The 24,190-nt window shown below is 37.7% G+C and overlaps 1 protein-coding gene and 1 pseudogene across 2 annotated transcripts; both read right to left on the reverse strand.

Annotated features, from left to right (window-relative positions):
• Positions 1 to 725: 725 nt before the first annotated feature.
• Positions 726 to 6,253, reverse strand: LOC145575017 (cellulose synthase-like protein E1). The gene is made up of 8 exons (XM_081632932.1): positions 5,936 to 6,253; positions 3,289 to 3,607; positions 2,874 to 3,017; positions 2,604 to 2,735; positions 2,263 to 2,475; positions 1,947 to 2,162; positions 1,453 to 1,797; positions 726 to 1,363 (listed from the first exon to the last, which is right to left on the reverse strand). The coding sequence occupies exons 1-8, from the start codon at positions 6,217 to 6,219 to the stop codon at positions 809 to 811; spliced, it is 2,208 nt and encodes a 735-aa protein (XP_081489058.1). The 5' UTR covers positions 6,220 to 6,253; the 3' UTR covers positions 726 to 808.
• A 1,252-nt stretch (positions 6,254 to 7,505) lies between these two features.
• LOC145576989 (cellulose synthase-like protein E1) lies at positions 7,506 to 23,954 on the reverse strand (annotated as a pseudogene). Its single transcript, XR_014098586.1, has 8 exons — positions 23,363 to 23,954; positions 22,339 to 22,656; positions 10,214 to 10,357; positions 9,906 to 10,037; positions 9,379 to 9,591; positions 9,067 to 9,282; positions 8,188 to 8,532; positions 7,506 to 8,094 (listed from the first exon to the last, which is right to left on the reverse strand). The product of XR_014098586.1 is annotated as a cellulose synthase-like protein E1 (transcript).
• Between the last annotated feature and the right edge of the window lie 236 nt (positions 23,955 to 24,190).

The raw sequence follows: 24,190 nt of genomic DNA on the forward strand, positions 1-24,190 counted from the left end.
TTGGTATTATTTTGGTATTCTCTTAAAGCGCATTTTAAACAGAAATACTTGCGTGGACCTGGTTCACAATAATATTATTGTGGACCCGAGGTTTATACACACGCAACCGACATTATATTGAACATAGTGACCTTTATTTTTAATATAGTAACCTTATTTTTAACATAGTAACCTTTATTAAAATTTGTATAATGTTTATTACTATTGTGAACTTGAAGTACGACGTTATGACCCTAATGTTAACATAGTGACCTTTATTATTAATATTGACCTTATAAAATATTTTATTAAAAAAATTTAACCTCTTATAGCTTATATATTACCAAAATGACTTTTATTTTCAACATAGTGACCTTCATTTTATTATAGTGACTTTTTTTTTTATTAATAAAACAATCGTAGTTTCTCTAATGTTAGTGGTTCACAATAAATTAGTGTGAACCAGGTCCATTTAAGAATTTGTACATTTTAAAAAGATCAACCTGTTATAATTTTTACTTATTGATATTTACAATTAAATTTATATATTGGCGAATGTGATAAACAAATGTATTATCTTATTTGGAAGGAGGAAGTATGTTTTTTCCCATAACCTTAGTATAGTAAATCTCTTTTTCTCATTTTAGGAATGAAAAGACTAAATAAAATAATAATGAAAAATGCAAAATTATAATTATGCATTAAAAAGACAAGTCGACTGAAAATTGTTTTAGAATAAAACCATATGCAAGAAAATAAAAAGCGCTTTATTTATTCCTATTATCCCCTATTTTACAACAAGTTCCTTCAAATTAAAGAAAAAAAAAACCTAATAACAAAAATAAATCACAATTATAACAGATACAACTGATGCCTTAATAGTGACAGAACTAGGCATCTTACCTTTGTCCTTCCTTGTAAAAACAGCCTTAAACAATGGATAATTAATTAAAATCAATACAACACATAAGAAAATCTGCAAGCTTAATCTTCCAATAATCATTTCCCTAATCATCTCCCCTTCTACTAAAAACTTTTTAATTAGGACAACAAAGGTGAACAAATTTATCAATGCAAGAGATGTTAGCATGGTGAACATGGGAGAAGGTACACCAAATTCCATGATCTCTTTCTCATATCTTTTAGACACGTCTTCATCGGCCACCTTATTCGTGATCACGAATTTCATTTTCGAAAATCCGATGAGGTTCAACATTGTATCAATGAGGGCAAATAAGTACGAGGATATTCGCCTATAGAGCCAAATCCTTTGTTCATTCCACCACCCTAAAATCGTACCTCCGGTGTATAGGAATTCTACTAAGTTGTACGTGTACGTGACAATTATAACGTAGGCAAATGGAAAAAACCATGGGCTTGGTAACTAGAATACAAAAAAAAAAAATTCATGTAAGATTATTATTTGTACGTCGTAGCATAAAAAAAACTTCAACTCGAAAGTGATGAAAATACCTTAGGGAACAAGGAAATGTCTCTGAGCATGTATAGAGAAGGTACGGTACAATAACACAAGGTCGCGAGGGAGTTAACTGCCCAAAGACTATAGTAACAATAACCAAATTGAAGGCCGAGGTGGATCCTTTTATGGCCGTACCATAAAGGACAATGTGTTAGCATGATATGAAGCTCACCTTCACTCCATCTTTTGTGTTGCACTAGTGTATCATCCAAAGTTGTAGCTGCTAAACCTAAGAATGCACTCCTTTTCGGATTCATGTACACTGATTTCCATCCTCGACATTGTATTGCCAACCCTGTTATCACATCTTCGATTGGACACCCGTATTTCAATCCCATCTAAAAACTCGAATTTATTATTCAATTTTGAATAGATACAATTAATATACGCGATTTGAAATATAAATGATTGAAACACATGTGCAATATGATATACTAGTATAGTTCCTATATTAATCATCAATTATACAATTAAGGGCATAAATTACCTCTTTTCCCCATTGAGAGTTTAGCTCATATGTGCAGCTAGCAAGTGATTTGGCACTCTCTTCCAACTCGTCGATTGTTCCATCCACATTCGAGTTCTTCCAATCGATCTTGTAATCCTTAGAGTACTTCTTTCCACATAATGTTTCTCTTCGATGGAAGCAACCAGTTCCAATATATAATGGACCTCCAAAGCCATCCAAACCATGAAATTCCACCTATTTATAATTCGAAGAAAACGTGCATTTGAAAAATATGTATTTTTCAAACAACAACTTGTTCAATTTAGGAAGTTATTATGATATACTAGTAACTTACCTCATAGCTCGTTTGAAGGGCAGAACCATATATATCATTCTTGGTGATATTTTCAAATCTTTGCGGAAATTGCACAAATCCAATGTCTTGGCTCATCTTCTCATCCATGAAGAAACAAAGAGCATCGCGAATAGATTGTGAATCATTCGAGTACATATCACAATCAACATTGAGGATAACCGGTCCATTGCTTATTTTAGATGATACCCTTAGCTGCATAACATGATGTATACATGTCCCAAGATCATACAATTAAACTTGTACTATATGATGCTGAAAATTAATTAGGCATTGACCTAGTTAGAAAATTGCATATATATAGAGAAGTTTGATCGATTTACCAATGCATTCATAGCTCCAGCTTTGAAGTTGTGAAAATATTGAGGCCTCTTCTCGCGAGCCAAGTAAACAAGTGTAGGCATTTGGTAAGCTTCGACATCTATACTCGTTTTATCTCTTCCATCAATCAATATCTACAAATGTACAAAAAGATATTTGTTACTTTTTAGTCGCAACAAAGGCATATTTTTTGCGAGATAGTTAGGCCGAAATAGTTGCTAGGAAGTACGAAAAATGGATGATATGTTATAAATGGGTATTAGCTAATTAACCTGAAGAATGGTATCGTGGTCACGTTTAGAAGTATAGCTATCGTTCCATAGGGCAAATCCTCTGTGTTGATCGCGTACTTCCTCTGGAATCTGGCTAAGGTTTGATGCCATCTCAATCCTGGTTTGCATTTCTTCATACAATTTCTATAAATGGTTTGCATGAAAAAAGAATGTACCAAATGAATTTTGAAAGTTAGTAAATTTTTTAAAAAGAATGAAGTAACTTGTAACTGTACAATCAATTAGTAACACAATATATATACTTCCTTCATTCCCTAACATTGTTTGTAGTCGAGTTATTGTTAAGTGTATTAATAATCAATACAACTATATTAATCAACAAATCATATACTCATCATATAATTAAATACGAAGTATATAACAATAAACCAAGAATTGGGTTTTGGTTTAGTACCTTGATAGATGTGAAATGGCTAGAATGAGTAGCATTAGCATGTTCAGGCATTGATCTAAAATAAGAAGCAGGGGATCTTGGTTCAACCTTATACTTTTTGCAGTAAGGTAGCCAATTCTTAGAGAATTGAGAGGCCTCAAAAAGAGCATAAAATGTTAAAATCGAACCACCATCATCGGATAAGTAGATGCTAAGCTTTTCCGGTGGGTAGTCATAGGCCATGACCGATAAAACAGTGTTGATCACCATTAGTGGTGGCTCGATTAATGGATCTGCCGTGCATACGAATATGTCCACCTTAGGCAAGTCATTCTCATACCTTGTTGATAAATTAACCAAGAATATTAGTGAGAATTTTTTAAAGGGTCAATTAATAAGGGCTAAGGTGCAATAGAACAGTGGCGAGACCAGAAATTTATCATTAGAGTCTATTATGAATATATTGCTAAAGTCGATTAAGAGTTTTAAGACAAATAGGAAATACTTTGCTACACTATGCATTTCAGCACCCGACATTTACATATGGTTTTTATGCAACTACACATTAGAACTGGACATAGGAAAGACAAAGTATATGACAACAATTATCAACTTCCAGTAAAAAAAAATACTAGTAAATAAATTTATTAACTTAGTGGGCCACTTTCCGATAAAATGTCTAACAAATGGCTGTATTTTTGTTTTTTTTTTTTTGGGACAAGTACGATCGTACCATTACTTTTCAAAATGGCCGTGTATTAGCATGTGATCATAATATTTAACACATGTTTGTTGACAGCGATGTTAGTTTGATCATTATTAAGAGGAAGTAGTAATAGTGGAATGTTATGTATATGTAAATACGTAATAATGATTAAAATATTTTAAAAACACATGATAGAGAGAGAAAAGGAGGAGAGATAGGAAGAAAGAGGTCTATAGGTGGACCCTATCTATTTTTTTGGTTAGATTATCTCACGTGACTGGGACCACAAGTTGATTGTTCCACTAAAAATTTATATAGTACCATTAAATATTCAGTTGTACAATTTTTGATAAATTTAGTACAATTGAATGCATGTATAATATCATTATTATGCATATATTGTATCATCCTATTATTATTATTTTTTTTATGAGTATATGCATTCATTTTGTATAATATCATTATTAAAAAGCGTTCCTAAAACAGAATATGTTCCATGTGTCACTTTTTTTAAGTTCGACATGTCAGCAATATGTGCCACATGTCACTATAAACATGGCATGTCACCCTCACAACATGTATTAGGTTTGCATCTAAAAAATGCTTATAACGAGACTTGAACTCAAGACCAACGATTCTTAAGTTACAAGTCTTACCACCTTAGCCATTTATTAATTGTGTTTTTTATCCAACAAAATTATAGTTAACTTAGATAAGTTAATCTATGGCTTATTATACTATTTGTTTTCATTATGTAATGATTGAGTTTGACAACTAAAAAATGTTTATAGCAAGACTTAAACTTGAAACTTACAAGTCTTACGATCTAAACAATCAAACTAGATTAGCAAACTAAACAAGTACAAACTAGCAACCCGGGGCATCGCCCGGGCCACTCACTAGTTGGATTTCTTATAACTCTTTTAAGGTCTATTTTTGTACGAGTAATATTCTAGTATTTTTTTTCACAATTTTTACTAATAGAAATTAAAGTTATCACTGATCAATATTATAGGAAAAACAAAACAATCATTACTAATAATTTGCTTCTATAAGCTACTCTACTCCAACACGTTAAAATATTGACCCATTTATAGATATCAAAATTTCTTTTTCTATATGAATTAGATCACGATCTTTACAAGACAGTATTCCTAATTTTCCCATGTATCCTATTATTCCTATAAAATATTTGCCAATGTTGACAAAGCCTAATAAGACTTTTTATTATAATTTAGATCTATTTGTATCCATTAGATTACTCTACTAATTTTTTTTGATTCAAAGATTACTCTACTAATTACTATGGAGTACATGTAGTCCTGTAGGAGTCATGTTAAAAAAATGGATTAAAGTCATTATCGGTATAGACTTCCTCCCCTATTATTCTATTAGATCATTGATATAATTAAAACCATACGAGTATTATTTAGGCTATATTTAATTATTTATAATTAGTTCATGTATGAAATTTTTTTATATGATTTAATTTCTGAATTTAACCAAACTTTAACTTTATTTGTACACTAATCTGTAAAATAAAATTGTTTGTTATTGTATTTGTATCAATATGTACTTTTTAAATGTAAAATTTTCATAATTTTTAACATGTAAAGAGCAATGATATTTAATGATAAATAAACACAAATAAAAGAAAATGTGATCTGATTTATTTATGAAATAAGTTAATATAAACTTAGATAAGTTAAACTGAACATGCCTACACTAAATTTTGGTTGGTTAGGGAGAAGGACCCTCCTAACAAGCAAAATTAAGACAATTTTTTTCTATAATGAGCCTAGTGAGATTCAATTTCTAACCTCGTGCTGAAAGATCGAAGAACTAGCCAGCTACTCTATCCAATTATCTTGTTTAGAACCATACTTGATACACTACTACTCCTACTTAATTAGTTAATATATGACTAACTCTATTAAAGGAGGGGAAACATGAAAAAAGTACCTGTTGGAGAGTCTATCTTTGAAAGAGTAACGATAGATGCAATTCCATCGAAAAACTTGAGAAAGAATCCAATAAAAACCAAACCAAATTTCAGCCATAAACAAAGCAACCCAACCTAATCTTCCCTCCCCAACTTTCTTGGGTATGTAAGAACATCTATAAACCCAAATTACACAAATTGCAACTAATATAGATGTTGCAAATACCCTGTAAATTAATCTTCCCTTTGCTTGCTTCGTCTCAAATAAAGGAAAGTATTCATCTTTTCCCATTTTTTCTCTCATCTGTTTTGGTAATTATTGAATGAAACAATTTTTTTTAAAGGGTACAAGCAATCTTTTTGTTTTAATGCAAACTTTCTTTCTTTATCTTTAAATCTTAATGTCTTGTCATATTATCTCCTTTGTTTTTTAGTTGACACACCTCTTATTATATACGCGTAAGTATAAAATCAGTGTAGTATAAGTTTGTAAATACAAGTATAAAATTGTTAATAATTTGATTGATTACAAATTTATTCAGTGATATAAATTTAATATCTTGGAACTACAATAGACTTAGGGGGGATCTGGTTTGAATATTAGAAATGGAGTGGAAATGAAACAGATAAGGAGAAGGAAATGAATGATTTAATCGTTATCTTTTCATTTGTTTGGTTTAAATATGAAAAGAAATCACCTAAACCTAGTTCAATTTATTTTTGTTAGAGGAGGGTAAAGATAATTCTTACCCTATGAGTAGAAACCATTATCCTAAGATAATGATAATTGTTACCTAAATCTTGATAACGATAATGATTTAATTGAATTCATTTTCAACCAAGCATTCTTACGTGACAAAAAAAAAATAAAATCTACCACCACAACCAGCCACAACCAGCCCGCCTCGTGACCCAATATGTATACAAATATGTACGGGTTTAGCCAACTTTTGTGGGCCCAAATTTGTGCTCATGCTTGACAATTATATTGATTTTAATTTTTTGTGGGATGATGGCAGCTTAAATTTTAATTTTGAGTGTAAGTTTCGCTCGGCCTAAAAAACCCACTATTTTTGACACAAAATAGAGAGTTTGGGACAAATAAATCACTCCAAACTTGGACCCACCCTAGTCCAACAGGAAGCTATATCATCTTTTGCTTGTCTTTATTCAATTTCAAGTAAATTCATATAAAACAAAATAAGTTCGGATAAAATAAGATTTTTTTTCCCCCCTTTTTTCCCTTGGTGTAGAGAGAGCCATAAGAACAAATGGTATAGACGGAATTTGATCCCAAGTTATAACTACCACCTTATTCATAATCGATAATGTAGTACGAGCAAATGTTATAACTATCATCTTTTTACATTAATCGATAATGTAATAAGAGCGAATGTTATAACTAATTGAACAAAATGGAACAAGAAAAGAATTTTCCTTGTGATGAACTTTATAAATTTGGTATAGTCACATATAAATATATAATCATTTAGGGAAGGAAGGAATAATTCAATACTAACAACAATAAATAAAGGCTAAGTCATATGTCACCCCAAAAGACGAGTCAAATGTACTATTTCTCCTTTTATTACTCTCTTATAAATTACAATCAATCTATAAATTAAAGGTCCTAATGACAAAAATAAAGTACAATAATAAAAGATACAACTATTGCTTTCATAATCACAGAATTTGGCATCTTGCCTTTGTCTTTCCTAATAAAAACAGCTTTAAACAATGGAAAATTGATTAAAACTAACACACTACATAGCAAAATTTGCAAGCTTAATCCTTCAATCATCAATCTAACCTCTTTTCTTACTAACAAATTTTTTATTATGACAACAAAAGTAAATAAATTTATCAATGCAAGAGAAGTTAGCAAAGTGAACATGGGAGAAGGGGCTCCAAATTCCATAATCTCTTTCTCATATCTTTGATACACATCTTCATCGGCCACCTTGTTCGTGATCACGAATTTCATTTCCGAAAACCCAATGAGTTTCAAAATCGTGTCAACGAGGGCAAAAAAGTATGATGATGTTCGCTTATAGAGCCAAATCCTTTGTTCATTCCACCACCCTAAAACCGTACCTCCGGTGTATACGAATTCTATTAAGTTGTACGTGTACGTGGCAATGATAACATAGGCAAATGGAAGAAACCATGAACTTGATAACTAGCATAACAAAATATTCACATATAAGAATTTTTTATGTCATAATAGATAGTATAAAACTTCAACTCGAAAATGATAAAAATTACTCCGTACCTTAGGAAACACGGAAATTCCTCCGAGCATGTATAGAGAAGGGACGGTACAATAACACAAGGTTGCAAGGGAGTTGACTGCCCAAAAACAGTAGTGACAATAGCCCAATTGAAGGCCTAAGCCAATACTTTTGTGGCCGTACCATAAAGGACAGTGTGTTAGCATGATTTGAAGATCACCTTCGCTCCATCTTTTGTGTTGCACTAGTGTATCTTCTAAAGTTGTAGCTGCTAAACCTAAAAAAGCACTTCTCTTCGGATTCAAGTATATTGATTTCCATCCTCGACATTGGATTGCCAACCCGGTTATTACATCTTCAACTGGACACCCATATTTCAATCCCCGCTGAAATTAATTTCCACAATATTTAATTTTATATAGTTATTAAAAAAAAAAAAAAAAGCGTTTCGAAAGAAGTTCATCTGTCACGTGGCACACCTCCACCGTTTATTTATTTTCATTCCACATCACGGATTTACTTTTAAATACTATAGATGTTGGATGTATAAGTAAGATTCAAACGCACAGCCTCAAATTTAAACAATACATGCCTAACTACTAGAGTATGTCATGTTTCATGTTCTTTTTGTGAACAAAATATCAAAATGTAGTGAGTGACTATGTAAAAAATGAAATAAAATTGAGATAAAATGAGTCTTGGATGAAATAAAATTGAGATAAAATGAGTCTTGGATGAAATATATAATTGTAAATTCTATGCAGTAACATGGGGCATACCTTGAGCCTAAATACTAGTTAATTCACAATTATTAGTAGACCCATTATAGTGAATGCATAACAATTAACCAAGCATCATATTTAGCAATATTGCTCTTGATAAATGGTATATATAAGGTCATTTTTAATTTTTATTTTTACCTCTTTTCCCCATTGAGAGTTTAGCTCATATACGCAGCTAGCAAGCGATTTTGCTCTTTCTTCCAACTCGTCGATTGTTCCATCCACATTCGAGGTCTTCTGATCGATCTTGTAATCCTTAGAGTATTTCCTACCACATAATATTTCTCTTTGATGGAAGCAACCAGTTCCGATATATAATGGACCTCCTAAGCCATCCAAACCATGAAATTCGACCTACGTTTGGAAAATAAGTCGAAGAAAATGTACATTATTTAAACCACTAGTACATGTAATTTCTAATCAAAACTTGGAAAATTATGATGTACTTACTTGACTGATAACTTGAAGGGTTGAACCATATATATCATTCTTAGTAGTATTTTCAAAGTTTTGTGGAAATTGTACAAACCCAATGTCCTGGCTCTTCTTCTCATCCATGAAGAAACAGAGTGCATCGCGAATAGACTCTGAGTTATTCGAATACATGTCACAATCAACGTTGAGGATTACCGCTCCATTGCTTATTTCTGATGATACCCTTAGCTGCATAAAAACATCATAATAATAAGATCCAGAACGAGTAATAAGTCTCAAAGTCCTAATAACTAATTACTTTTTACCAAAAACTTTTACACGAACAACTAATCCCAACCAACTAGTCAAAATAATTACAGTAATACAAACAACTAAAAGTTAATTGTCAAACAGGACCAACGACATGTTTATCAAATGGCAAAACTATAAATAAATCAACAACTTTTTAATAAGTATGAGTTTATAATTTTTTATATAATTATGACAATGCTAACCAGATATTTTGTCGATTTATTTTTGTTTTATCAAGGTGATCGATTTACCAATGAATTCATAGCTCCAGCTTTGAAGTTGTGGAGATATTGAGGCCTTTTCTCACGAGCTAAGTAAACAAGTGTGGGCAATTGATAACCTTCAACATCTACTGCCTCTTCATTTCTTCCATCAATCAATATCTACAAACGTACACATAACAAAAAAATTAACATTATACAAATATGAACAAGTACAAATTCATTCACATAACATATACTTGTAATTCATAGAGCAAACTAGGCCAAAATTGTACAAAACCCGAAAAATTAATGGATAAAAATGTTATAGTAATCAAGTAGTTGAGAAGGCAATTAACCTTAAGAATGGTATCATGATCATGTTTAGAAGTATAGCCATCATCCCATATAGAAAACCCTTTGTGTTGATCGCGTACTTCTTCTGGAATTTGACAAAGGTTTGTTGCTATCTCAACTCTGTTTCGCATTTCTTCGTACAATTTCTTTGGTTTGAATAGAAAATGAAATTACAAATTAAAATGATACTTCATATTTGCAAGTAAGTAACTTTTAGCTTTGTTGTTCTACAATGATCAAGAACGAATATTCAATACCTATACTTCCTTTGTTTTCTTTTAAATGCAACACATCTTCTTGACACGCTTTTTTAATTAGGGGTTGATTAGAGTAGATAAACGAGTTGTATGGGATAAAACCGACAACATAGCCGTTTGGCCGATAAACACCTTAATGTTACAAATTATATGTACAATTACTAAACTAGCTTAGCATCCACAATAGCCGGTTTCTCGGCCACGTGGAGAGCAGCTTAAAACCACGCAGGCACCTGCCACCTAAAGGTCGGTGCGCCACCTATAGGGGTGTGTGGCACCTGCTAGGTTATCCCCCTATATATACCCAGCCACATTTTCATATTAAAGGTACAATCTCTCAATCTCTCTCTCTCTACACCTTTTTCTCTCTCTTCAAACCTTCTTCCTCAGATTACTAACTTTAGCATCGGAGCGGTTATTCCCGGATAACCCCCGGGCTAGGTTATCTGTGTTGACTGTGCAGGTATCAAATTGGACGGTAAACCTTTACCAACCCCCAAGACATCTCGGTATCGAAACTCACCCGGAACAATTGGCGCTAGAAGGAGGGGGTAATAACTTCTACCGTCCAAAAAAGACCTCCCACAGTCATGGAAGGAAATACCGAAACTACACCCATCCCAGAATCAGAAAACCGGAATTTTGATAGCGTCATCCTGGCAACTGCTGGCAACAGGGCCGTAAACACTATACCGGAAATAACGGTGGAGGATGAAACCCACCTTCTTTATAAGGATACGGTAAACATACCGCTAACACCGGAAAGAACCCAAGCTACCCCGGATCCCTGGGGAGAGTTCACTCCGGAAGAGTTAGAGATAACGGCCAAAGTCATGCAGGCAATGTCTCGAAAAAGAAAAGAGGCCGGGATTACGGCCACGAGAGAACCACAAAGAAGGCCGACACCGCCTGTAATTATCAACCTTGAAGATCGGTTCAATCAGGCCGAACAGCAGCCTCAGCCACAACCACCACCGCGTGAGGTGGTGATGCCCTCTGAGCGACAGGTCACAAGAACTGCGCAAAGGGAGGAATCAGAATCATACCGACAGGAGGCCAGTAGCGGGCCGCCGAGGCACTTAGCCAGGGCCATCATCCGACTAAAAACGTCTCCCTTTATGCAAGGGGTCCTTGATCAGCAAATGGAAAAAATAAAAATGCCGGCGTGTACCTATGACGGCAAGGGTGATCCAAAGAGGTATGTAGCGGCCTTTGAAAGCCATATGCTGCTGTATACCGATACTGACGCGGTATGGTGCAAGGTTTTCCCTACAACGCTGGTAGGGGCTGCCTCAGATTGGTTCACTAATCTCCCACCTGGGTCTATCGACTGTTTTGAGACCCTTGTTGAGATGTTCACAAGTCAGTATGTGAGCAACAGTGCAAGATAGAGAACCTCAGGGGAACTTATGTCTATCAGACAAAGAAGGGACGAATCACTGAGAGATTTCGTTCGGCGTTTCAATAATGAAGCTAATACAATTCCAAAATTACAGCAAGAGATAGCCGTCATGGCTTTGATGAGTGGTCTAGCCGACAGTGATTTTAAGAGATACATGGCGCGGAAATCCTTCCCCAACCTAGGGATAGCTTTCAGCAAAGCTCATGAGTATATCAAGAGCGAAGAACTTCTGAAAGCAGGCAACCAGACTGTCCCGGCAGACTCATCTCGGCGACAAAACACGTATGTACCAGTAGAAACCCCGGTGGAAGGGGTTAGAAGGCAGAACCCACAAAAGGCGAATAGACCTGCCAGAGGTCTGGGACGGTACAACAATTATACTCAACTGAACACACCAAGGGCCGCTATTTATTTAATAAACCAGCACAAGGAAGATTGGACCCGGCCGGCACCAATGATAACGAAGGGCCGAGATATAAAGAAATATTGCATGTTCCACAAAGATGTCGGCCATTATACCGAAGAATGTATCCAGTTGAAAGAAAACATTGAATACCTTATTAGAAAGGGACACCTCTCCCAATACCGATCTCAGGGGGGAACTAGCCAACAATCAGCACCATTGGCCCGACAAACCGAATATCGAAAGCAAGGAGACCTGTCAACACAAGATGACACCTATCGTCCAGGCCATACCGATTCTTATCGGCAAGGTACTGCACCTCCTAGACGTAAGATAACCATAGAAGTAATTACCGGAGGGCCCGTGCATGGGGGTTCCGTTAGCGGTGCAAAGAAAAGCTTGTCGGAATTCAAGCATGTGGTGAACGCTTTAGGAGTAGATGAACGACCTCGACCCGCGACAATGCCACGCGTATCATTCTCCGAGGACGATGCAAAGGGTATAGTTTTTCCTCATGACGACCCGTTAGTGTTGATATTAGCAATTAATGGGTGCGGCGTCAAGCGCGCGTTGGTAGACGGGGGCAGCTCGGCCAACATTTTGTTCGCAAGAGTGTTTGATGCGATGATGATAGGTCGAAAGTACCTAACGCCGGTGTCGTACCCGGTTATCGGTTTTAACGGGTCAACAGTTAGACCCGAGGGAAGTATAATACTGCAAGTAAGAATTGGGGAGGGACCGATGGCACGGGACGTGATGACAGAATTCCTGATTGTAGACGTGCCGTCAGCATACAACGTTATTATTGGTAGGCCATTGATTCATGATGTACAAGCAGTGGTATCGACATATCACCTCACGATGGTTTATGTGTCCAATTTCGGCAAAGCAGAGCGTATCCGAGGCAGTCAAACAACGGCAAGAGAATGCTACGTATCGGCATTAAAGCAACCTGGCCGACAAAGTCCAGCGAGCTTGCACAATAAAAAAAGAGAGCGATCCCCCTCTACCCAAGATTTGGCAATGACGAATTTTGACACAAGGCCCGTAACTGTGCCGAGACCGCTGCCGGGAGGAGAAACAATTGATATCGAATTGCAGCCTGGAGTTGCCAATCGTACAGTGAAGATAGGCTCCGATATGGATAGCGATATGCAATGCCACTTGATTGAACTCTTGAGAGAGAATGCAGATGTTTTCGCATTCTCGGCCGACGAAATGCCAGGTATTCACCCAGATGTAATGGTGCACAAGTTGAATGTTGATAGGCGAGCTAGGCCGGTACGACAGAAGAAAAGGAACTTTTCAACAGAAAAAATTGAAGCGATACAAGCAGAAGTGAACAAGTTGTTAGCGGCAGGTTTTATAGTGCCGTGCACATATCCGGAATGGTTAGCCAATGTCGTAATGGTTAGAAAGCCATCAGGAAAGTGGAGAATGTGCGTTGATTTTACCGATTTAAACAAGGCGTGCCCGAAAGACTGCTATCCCTTGCCAAGAATAGATCGACTGGTTGACTCCACGTCAGGCCATGCACTTTTAAGTTTTATGGATGCCTTTTCTGGATACCACCAAGTCAGCCTCTATCAGCCGGACCGAAACAAAGCGGCATTTATCACAGATGCTGGAGTTTACTGCTATAAAGCCATGCCTTTCGGGTTGAGGAATGTAGGAGCAACATACCAAAAACTTGTAGATAAAGTTTTCGCCGACCAAAAAGGAAGAAATGTCGAAGTTTATGTTGACGACTCCATTGTAAAAAGTCGTCTAGCTGTAGATCACATTAAAGACTTAAGGGAGACGTTCGATACTCTACGACATTATCGGATGAAGCTGAATCCCGAGAAGTGCGTGTTCGGAGTCAAGTCCGGAAAATTCTTGGGCTTTATGGTTAGCAAAAGAGGAATAGATGCTAATCCCGACAAAGTAGAAGCTATCCTCAGCCTTCCGCAACCGAGGTCAATTAAAGATATACAAAAGCTAACAGGCCGAATGGCGGCGTTAACGAGATTTATCAGCAAATCTGCCGATAAGGCTCTGCCATTTTTCGTAGTTCTACGGCAAAACAAGACTTTTGTTTGGGGACCAGAGCAGGTCAAAGCATTAGAAGCCGTTAAGAATCATCTACGATCATTACCAACAATAGCAAGGCCGGAAACGGGGGAAATACTACAACTTTACATCTCGGCATCCCCCAAAACGGTAGCAGCTGTACTACTAGTGGAACGGAAGAAAACGCAGATGCCTATATATTTTGTAAGCCACGTGTTAAATGCTGCAGAACGACGATACCCCCTAGTAGAAAAAACCGCATATGCAGTCGTAATAGCGGCAAGAAAACTGCGACCGTACTTTGATGCACACACCATTGAGATTTTAACAAATCAACCATTAGAGAAATCTCTTCAAAAGATGGAAACCTCTGGCCGACTACTGAAATGGGCAATTGAGTTGTCGGAATATGCGCTGATCTATAAGCCCAGGGTGTCGATCAAGGCCCAGGCCCTGTTTGATTTTATAGTCGAGACCTCTTACAATGAAGAGGAGGAAGAAATCGGCATCTGGAAAGTGTCCGTTGACGGCTCTTCAGCCGCAACCGGATCTGGGGCCAGTATAATCCTTACTTCTCCACAGGGAGATATATTCGAATATGCAATTAGATTCAAGTTTAAGGCATCCAATAATGAGGCTGAGTATGAAGCAGCACTGGCCGGGGTCCAATTATGCATAGCAGCAGAAGCAAAGAAAGTAGAGCTTTCCACGGATTCGCAGTTGGTAGCAAGCCATTTTGATGGGACATACGAAGCACGTGAGCCGACAATGATAGCTTACTTAGAAAAGCTCCGAAGTGCGACAGCAACACTTAATCAATTCGTAATCAACCTAATACCACGTGGGCAAAACACTCAGGCAGATGCATTGGCAAAATTGGCAAGTTCAAGTTTCAATAACTTAGAACGCACAGTGACCGTTGAGGTTCTGGAGCACAAAAGTATAGACGAAAAAGAGCAAAAGGAAGTCAATTGTGTGGCGCAAAGCCGAGAATGGTATGATGACATTCTGGCATATAAATTGCAGGGTGTACTTCCGACAAATAAAAGCGAGGCACAAAGGATCAAGAAGGATAGCGTCTGGTTCATTATGTTTCGGGGCATGCTGTACAAGAGAGGCTTCTCACTGCCATTGCGTAGATGTCTAACGGCATATGAGTCAGCGAGACTGATAGAAGAAATACACGAGGGTGATTGCGGTAATCACTCAGGCGGCAGGTCAATGTCCTTAGAAGCAATGAAAAGAGGGTATTATTGGCCGACAATGAGCTCAGATACTCTATCCTACGTCAAGAAGTGTGACAAGTGTCAGAAATTTGGTCTAGTGATAAATCAACCACCTAACGACTTAACACCTATCCTCAACCCTATCCCATTCGCCCAATGGGGGATGGATATTGTCGGACCTTTCACTTCGGCAACGGGAGGCCGTAAGTTTTTGATAGTAGGAATAGACTACTTCACGAAGTGGATCGAGGCGGAGCCGGTTGCGAAGATAACTGCTAATGAGGTGAAGAAGTTTATCTGGAAAAACATTTTCACCAGATTTGGGTTGCCGATAGCAATGGTATTTGATCACGGCTCGCAATTTGACTGTGATCCGATCAAAAATTTCCTCAGCATATATAAGGTGAAGTTCGCATATGCCGCAGTTTGTCACCCTCAATCCAATGGCCAAGCTGAAGCCGCTAACAAACAAATACTAACTGCACTGAAAAAGAAGATTGACGACGCCAAAGGCCTTTGGGCAGACTTGGTGCCGGAAATATTATGGGCTAATAGGACGATAACAAAAGAGACGACAGGAGAATCACCTTTCAATCTGGCGTTTGGATCAGAGGCTGTCATCCCTGCAGAAGTAGGGTTACCGACATTTCGAGTTCAACACTTCTGCGAGGACCAAAATGATTTATTATTACGACAGCAGTTAGATTTCTTACCAGAAGTAAGGTTAACGGCTTCCATAAAGTCTGCAGCCTACAAAAACAGAATGAGCCAAGCCTACAACAAGCGCGTCAACCATAGGCCGTTAGAAGATGGAGACCTGGTGTTGCGTAGAACAGCTGCAACGGGAAAAAGGAATACCGATGGTAAATTCACGGCAAACTAGGAAGGTCCGTATCAAATATGCGAAACAATACGCCAAGGCTCCTATTGTCTTATGACATTAGAGGGAACCCAGTTGAAAAATGTTTGGAACGCAGCTGTCCTAAAAAAGTATTATGCTTAATCCTATGTATGTTGTATTAAGTTAGCTAAATTTGATATGTATTTGGTACTTAGATGTCGGCATAACTATTCCGTATGTATTTTGTACTTATTATTTCTAAGGACTCCTTTGTACGCAAATTTAATTTTGGCGGAGAGCCGTTAATAAGATATGAGAAGCAAAAATGAGAACCATCTGCCCACTTTCGATATGGACTGGCAAACGGCCTAGCTAGCCGTAACAGCCATTCAAGTGCCGAGATGGTTGGATAACTATGCACCTCAAGGTGAGTTGAATAGACGGTCTGATCCACTGTCGTTGCTCAGCCTGCTAAAGGTCGCAAGAGCGGATTTATTCAAGAGGAATAATGGATTTTTGTTCTCTTCAAATCCATCACGGCAGTATATTGTTCAAGGACAATACTGAGTTTCACGAATAAATGCTAAGGCATTTACCCGTAAAACTGCGGGGCAAGCGTATTACGAATATTATGAATAATAAACAAAATTAACTAGAACAAGCAAAATTGACAGCTAACAAGAGCACAGGAGCAAATATCACAGATAAAAAATAAAAGCATGGTCATCAAAAGAGAGTGGATTATCATATGCAGCCGATAGTAATTAAATAGTGTGCTAATAAAACAGTTAGATAAGCAAAATGCTTGTCCCTTATCGGACATAATTATACAGACATAAGTTTTTTAATAAAGAAGTTGAAGCAGAAACAGATAGATGACGGCCCAAATATTTCAGTTCTCCTTGGAATCGGACTCCTTCCCTAATCTGTCATCATGGGGAGGAGTAGCAAGAAGGGCGTCATCAAACTCCTCTTCAGGAAGGCCGCGAGGATCGAGATTCTTCATTGTAGCAAGGCTGGGAGGGTCATCAAAATACTCCTGCTCATAGCTAGTGGGAGATAAATGTCGGTCAGAACCGTACGCATCCTCCACTGCCTGCCATTTCTCCTCATCCCACTCCTCGGCCTTACAAACGCACCGATGCGCAGCAACCCAACCGCCGGTATAGCGATCAACCAACTTGTTACGGTACAAGTCCGACCGTAAAAACCGATTGACAGCTCTACGCTTTATGGCCGGCTTTTCCGAACGCAGTAATTCAAGGCTATCCTCGGCCCTCTTCCTGCCGCTCTTCTCGGCTTCCAATTGATGCTCAAGATCAGCAATTCGAGCCTTTAGCTGAGTTTGATCCTCAAGCTTCTTGAAAAGCTCATCACGGTCAGCGGCTTTGCTCTCCATCAGCTTCAGCTTGCCCTTATATCCTTCAACCTCAGCATTGTGGGCCTTGCGTTCATTATCAGCCTTTTTCAGAACAAGCTCCGCCTTGTCTGCCTGCCTCTGATAGTGCCTATACATATGGATGACCTCAACAGCAGAGTTGACGGTCTTCAAAAAAAAAAAAAAAAAAAAAATATATATATATATATATAAATAAATAAAAGAGAAGAAAGAAATAAAATAAAAATTTAAGTGACATACCTTCAGTAGGCTGTTCATCATTTCACCACAAGGAGCCACAACACGGCCAGTAGGCCTATCGGCAGGAGTGGGTAGATCTTTCAGCATTCGCCAGCCAAGGCTACCCCCAGATGACGGATCATCAAAATGAACAGACTCACCTCTGTTCACCATCAGCGTTGGGCGCCAAGGCTCACTGGCATTACCAGCTGGGAAGGCCGAGAGCTCATCTGCTACTTCTTGAGGAATTTTTACATGTGGTACCTCAATGAACTCCGACACAGAAGTAGGAACAAATGCATTCTGGCCGCTAAGACCAGATGCGCCGATGTTAGCCCGAGTGGTCACCTTGGTAACGGTAACGACCTTCTCGGCTTCAGAGCGGGGCGGCTGCAAGGACGACAGGTCGATATCACCGATGTCATCCTCGTCCAAGTCCACAATGCTGAGCTCGGCAGCGGGAGCTTTTGGCTGACTGGTTTGTTGGTCAGAAGCGGGAGTTGTCTTTCGCTTCTTGGACTGATCATGGTCGCTGGCTGACGTAGTCCTTTTTGACCTGCCGGCACCACCACCCCTCCTAAGGGGAAGAACAGTGGATCCCGCTGGTTTCGATTGAGAAACAGCCGTCATATCTCTTCTATCTCTTCGCTTACCCCTTTGAGCTCTAGTGGCAAACTTGGGAAGATTGTCGAGCTTTTTCTGGGGGTTGGGAGGGCACTGATGCTTGACGCTGCCGTCAGGATAAAGACCGAGTCGGGCGTTGTCTAATTTGTCAACACCTGTTTAAAATCGTGACAGATGAACGGTTAAACTAACGATAAGAACCATGGAAATATCAGACAAATGACGAATCAGGGAAAAGTTAAAAACAAAAAATAATAATAATATAGGGAAAGCATGCAAGGAAAGAATTACAATATAAGCATAAAACACGAAAACTGTGTGCATATAAATGACTAAATCATACCCATTGCGTCAGTATGGCAGAGACCGACATGAGACAGGGGAGCGTTGCCCAGAATATAGTTACAGTTGGGCAGCCACTCCCTTGGAACGGCCTTAATTTGTCTACCCTCGTTAACATAAATACATTCAAAAAACCGAAAAGCTTTTCGTTCAAGCTTGCCTAAACTTCTATCCCTAAGTGTATCAAACCAGGTATGAGGAGGATAGAAGGTTCTTCGCAAAGCAAAGTTGTCAGGAACCTTTAGAAAATAAAATTGATTCTGCCAATTCTTACAGCTGGTCAGCTTTGGCCACACTGTAATTCTACCACTAGTAGTGAGAAGAGACCACCAACCAGGTGATTGACTGTCTTTTTTAAGACGGTGAATCTTACGAACAAGATTCAGAGTTAGCGAAAAATCCATATAAATCATTGTCCATACTAAAGACACAATATTGCGAACAGCAGGAGGAGTTAACTGGGCGATGCAAATATTCCAGGCCCTAAACATTTTTTCGATGAAGTGATGAAGCGGAAAGCGGAGTCCGAACTCCAGATGTTTGGCGTACACGGCAATGTGCCCAACTAGGCAGTCAAACACAGTGCTACCAGAAGGCGGTAGAGTAAGAACATAGTCATCAGGAAGCCCGAAAAACCTCTTCCCAACACCGCAATAATCCTTCTCGGCAGCAGTTGCTAACCATTTGTCGTCAATAACGACAGTCTTTACCTTTAGCATATCGGCCATCACTAGAGGTCGTCGGTATTGCTCATCATCCTCTTCTGAATTGTAACCTTCGTCTAATGCTTCCTCGACGATGATTTGTTCGCCTAGGTTAATGTCATCATTGATATCGGAGTCAGTCTCTAAGTTATCGGACCCAGACTGCCGTCCACTTCCGCCAGCTTCTTCTTCCTCTCCCTGATTTTCACTACCTCCGCCTTCTTCATCTGAAATCTCGTCCCTACCCGATGCTGCGATGCGTTCAGTAGATCCCATGTCTTCTTCATTAGGACCTGACGCTTCGGCTTCAGGATCAACAAGAGGCTCTTTACCAGGACGCCTATTAGCGCTCTCGGCCTGGTTAGGATCAACGCTAGGACGTTTAGTTCTCGCCATTTTCTGAACGCCGATTTTACCGAGATTAGACCCGTATTCGTCGAGGAAGATATATGATTCAATGTCCTCAATAACACTGATAGATTCAAGTTCAACAAGATCAAGGTCTTCTAATATACCAATGTTAACAAGCTGAGAAGGCTTTTCAGCTTCCTTTTCTGACGCTGAGGACAAGTGCACAAATGGGTCAGCCTCACAGGCCTCACCCGCAATAGAATTTTTTATAGATTCACGCATAACCAACTCAACACACACATAAACATCAAAACCCACTACATACAAGTCACAAACATCGAGCAATAAAATTAAAAAGAGAAATTCAAAGTTTTTTTACCTCTACACGAAGCGAACAACTTCGACGAATCGCAAAAATAGAACGGAGCAACTAAGTCTCGAAAGTAGCTAAATTCCGTCGACCAAAGTATGACCCAAGAAAATCTTCGCACGAACAATCACTCGGAGTAGCAACAGAATCGTTTTCTGGGAATTTCTGAGAGATTTTTTGGGACTTTTTTGAGAAATTTTTTCGCAAAAGTAAGATGAAATAAAGAAACTGTCCGTATTCTTTATTTATACCCCCGTTGAACAGTAGTTTGATTTGACACTTGGTGCATGAAATACAACGATGAGGATTAAAGCACCTCTTCATCAAGAATCGCTAGACGTCTGACACGTGACCCCATACTTTTTGCTTATTTTCAATTTTTCCCGCCCAGAACATTTCCCAAAAAAAACATATTTAAGACATAGTAACCTATCGGTGCTTTGCTCACCTTGGGGGTAAATCGGAGATTTTTATCTCCAAGTACTTATGTTTGTGTTGAGCATAGCACTATCGGTGCTTTGCTCACCTTGGGGGCAAATCGGAGATTTTTATCTCCAAGTACTTATGTTTGTGTTGAGCATAGCACTATCGGAACTTTGCTCACCTTGGGGGTAAATCGGAGATTTTTATCTCCAAGTACTTATGTTTGTGTTGAGCATAGCACTATCGGAGCTTTGCTCACCTTGGGGGTAAATCGGAGATTTTTATCTCCAAGTACTTATGTTTGTGTTGAGCATAGCACTATCGGTGCTTTGCTCACCTTGGGGGTAAATCGGAGATTTTAATCTCCAAGTACTTATTTTTGTGTTTAGCATAGCACTATCGCTACTTCGCTCACCTTGGGGACTATTCGGAAGTTTTTCATTCTGTAAATATATATTTTGCAGTTAAAGTGCGAACGTTGACTCCTTATCAACGTTCCCACTTGGGGGGCTAGTTGTATGGGATAATACCGACAACATAGCCGTTTGGCCGATAAACACCTTAATGTTACAAATTATATGTACAATTACTAAACTAGCTTAGCATCCACAATAGCCGGTTTCTCGGCCACGTGGAGAGCAGCTTAAAACCACGCAGGCACCTGCCACCTATAAGGTCGGTGCGCCACCTATAGGGGTGTGTGGCACCTGCTTGGTTATCCCCCTATATATACCCAGCCACATTTTCATATTAAAGGTACAATCTCTCAATCTCTCTCTCTCTACACCTTTTTCTCTCTCTTCAAACCTTCTTCCTCAGATTACTAACTTTAGCATCGGAGCGGTTATTCCCGGATAACCCCCGGGCTAGGTTATCTGTGTTGACTGTGCAGGTATCAAATTGGACGGTAAACCTTTACCAACCCCCAAGACATCTCGGTATCGGAACTCACCCGGAACACGAGTAACTTTATTAAAAATAATTGGGAAAATTGCCAAAAATAATACAACCTGTGGCCCATTTTTTTTAATAATACAACCTTTGGATTATTTTATAATAATATAACATTTAAGGTGTGTTAATTTTAAACAAGACAAAATCAAATTTTCAGTGGATTTAGAGGTGGGAGAAGGGGAGGGGACATTCCCCCTTTCCCCATCCCCACCACCAAAACTCATCCCCTCTCCTTTCCTAACCTTAAAATCCACCAAAAAATCGATTTTGTCTTGTTTAAAATTAACACCCCTTAAAGGTTGTATTATTACAAAATAATCCAAAAATTGTATTATTAAAAAAGAACCGGCCAAAGGTTGTATTATTTTTGACAATTTTTCCTAAATAATTTTATACTGCTAGTATAAATTATTTTAAATAATATGTCCATTAACATGACTTAATCCCTTTCTTAAAGTGTTTATAGGAATTATTAAATTAGATAAAGTAATTTCAGACATAATCAGATGAATAAACAAATCTTATACAATACTTTGAATATATATGCATAACAAGGGTACCTTGATAGATGCCAAATGGCTAGAATGAGTAGCATCAAAAGGTTTAGGCATTGATCTAAATAAGCAGCAGGTGACCTTGGTTCAACCTTGTACTTTTTGCAATAAGGTAGCCAATTCTTAGAAAAAAGGGAGGCCTCAAAAAGAGCATAAAATGTGAAAATCGAGCCACCATCATCGGATAAGTAGATGCTGAGCTTTTCCGGTGGGTAGTCGTAGGCCATGACCGATAAAACAGTGTTGATCACCATTAGTGGTGGCTCGATTAATGGGTCCGCTGTGCATACGAATATGTCCACCTTAGGCAAGTTATTCTCATACCTTGTAACAATTCAATTAAGCAAGAATATTAGCAAGGATGCAAATTGGTCATATTGCTAATTTATTATTCGGAATAATACTTTATAGGGTCGTTTAGTAGAGGTAACTAAGTAAAGGGGTAATAAAACAGTGGCGAATTTGGGAATATTAGCAAGTCATTAGCTCATTACCTTAGGCAAGTCACTCATACATTGTACAATTCAATCATGTACACAAGAATATTAACAAAGATGCAAATTAGTCACTACCTCTGACCTCACTACCACTATTCTAAAGTGACACTCAACAAGTCAATATAATTATTACTCTTTTGACCAATTTTGACCCATTATATATTTAATTTAAAACAAAAATAAATTTTGATAAAATTAACCAAATACAATATTTTGAGCTTAAAAAAAAAAATAAATCCTTACAGTTAATTAAGCATGAGATGCAAGACAGCATATATGAACATAAAAATTGGTTCGAGTAGGGTACATCCAAACAAAAAAATGGCTAGCCAATTGAGTCGGCTAAGGCCACACTTCAAGCCTTGTATTGGTACTTTGATAGCCTAATTCGAGTGTGACAACCGATTTGGCCTAAACCATAACTCTAGTACAAAACACTACATAATTTTGGTTAATGTAAAAAACATTACGATACCCTTCTCACGAAAAACTTGTCAACGATGGAAAAAAAAAAATTAAAAAAAGAGAGTTACCTTTTGGAGAGGCTATCTTTGAAAGAATAACGATAGATGCAATTCCATCGAAGAAGTTGAGAAAGAATCCAATAAAAAGTAAACCAAATTTCAGCCACAAACAAAAGAAGCCAACCCAATCTTCCCTCCCCATTTTTGCTGGGTAAGTAAGTACCTCTATATATCAAAATTACACAAATTGCAACAAATATAGATGTTGCAAATACCCTGTAAACCAATCTTCCCTTTGCTTGCTTCGTTTCAAACAGAGGAAAGTATTCATCTTTTCCCATTTTTTCTCTCTCCTCTCTTTTGATAATTGAGCAATCTAAGTAAAATATGGTATAGGCTATAATCTTCTTGTTGGGTTGGTTGTTTTATTTTGTTTCTTTCCTTATTTTTAAATATTTTTTTTGTAACAAACTCTCTACTCAATAATTACTAAAGAGCCGTCATTTTGGACATTGTTAAATGGATGTCACAATAATGGCACTGCTAATACTCCCTAAGTCCATCTGCATTTAAATAAGTGAGACACTTCTCTTGTATACGCATGTCAATACAAAATTTTAATTGATACTCGTAATATGTTTAATTAGCAATAGGAAATTTTTTATATAATTACCCTTTAAATCATCTAAAATTGATTATACTACTTCTCTTTTTTGGTTCACTTAGATAACCACCCTTAAAATAAAAAATTAAAAAAAAAATCACGGCCACAAACTACATCCTTTTTTCTAAAAAAAAAAAAAAAACTCAATCCGTTAATTTTTAGTTTTAATAAAATAATATTTTATATCCAACAAATAATGCCTTTGATGTAACTAACTAACTACATTCTTTTAC

Source organism: Chenopodium album, chromosome 13 (assembly GCF_948465745.1).
Source record: "Chenopodium album chromosome 13, dcCheAlbu1.1, whole genome shotgun sequence".
In the NCBI taxonomy this organism is placed as follows: Eukaryota; Viridiplantae; Streptophyta; class Magnoliopsida; order Caryophyllales; family Amaranthaceae; genus Chenopodium; species Chenopodium album.

Coding starts and splice junctions, on each gene's coding strand:
- LOC145575017 (XM_081632932.1), bottom strand. CDS start 6,219: ATGAGAGAAAAAATGGGAAAAGATGAATACTTTCCTTTATTTGAGACG. Junction 3,018..3,288: donor GCCATTTCACATCTATCAAG/GTACTAAACCAA, acceptor AACCATTTATAG/AAATTGTATGAAGAAATGCA. Junction 1,364..1,452: donor ACATTTCCTTGTTCCCTAAG/GTATTTTCATCA, acceptor TTTGTATTCTAG/TTACCAAGCCCATGGTTTTT.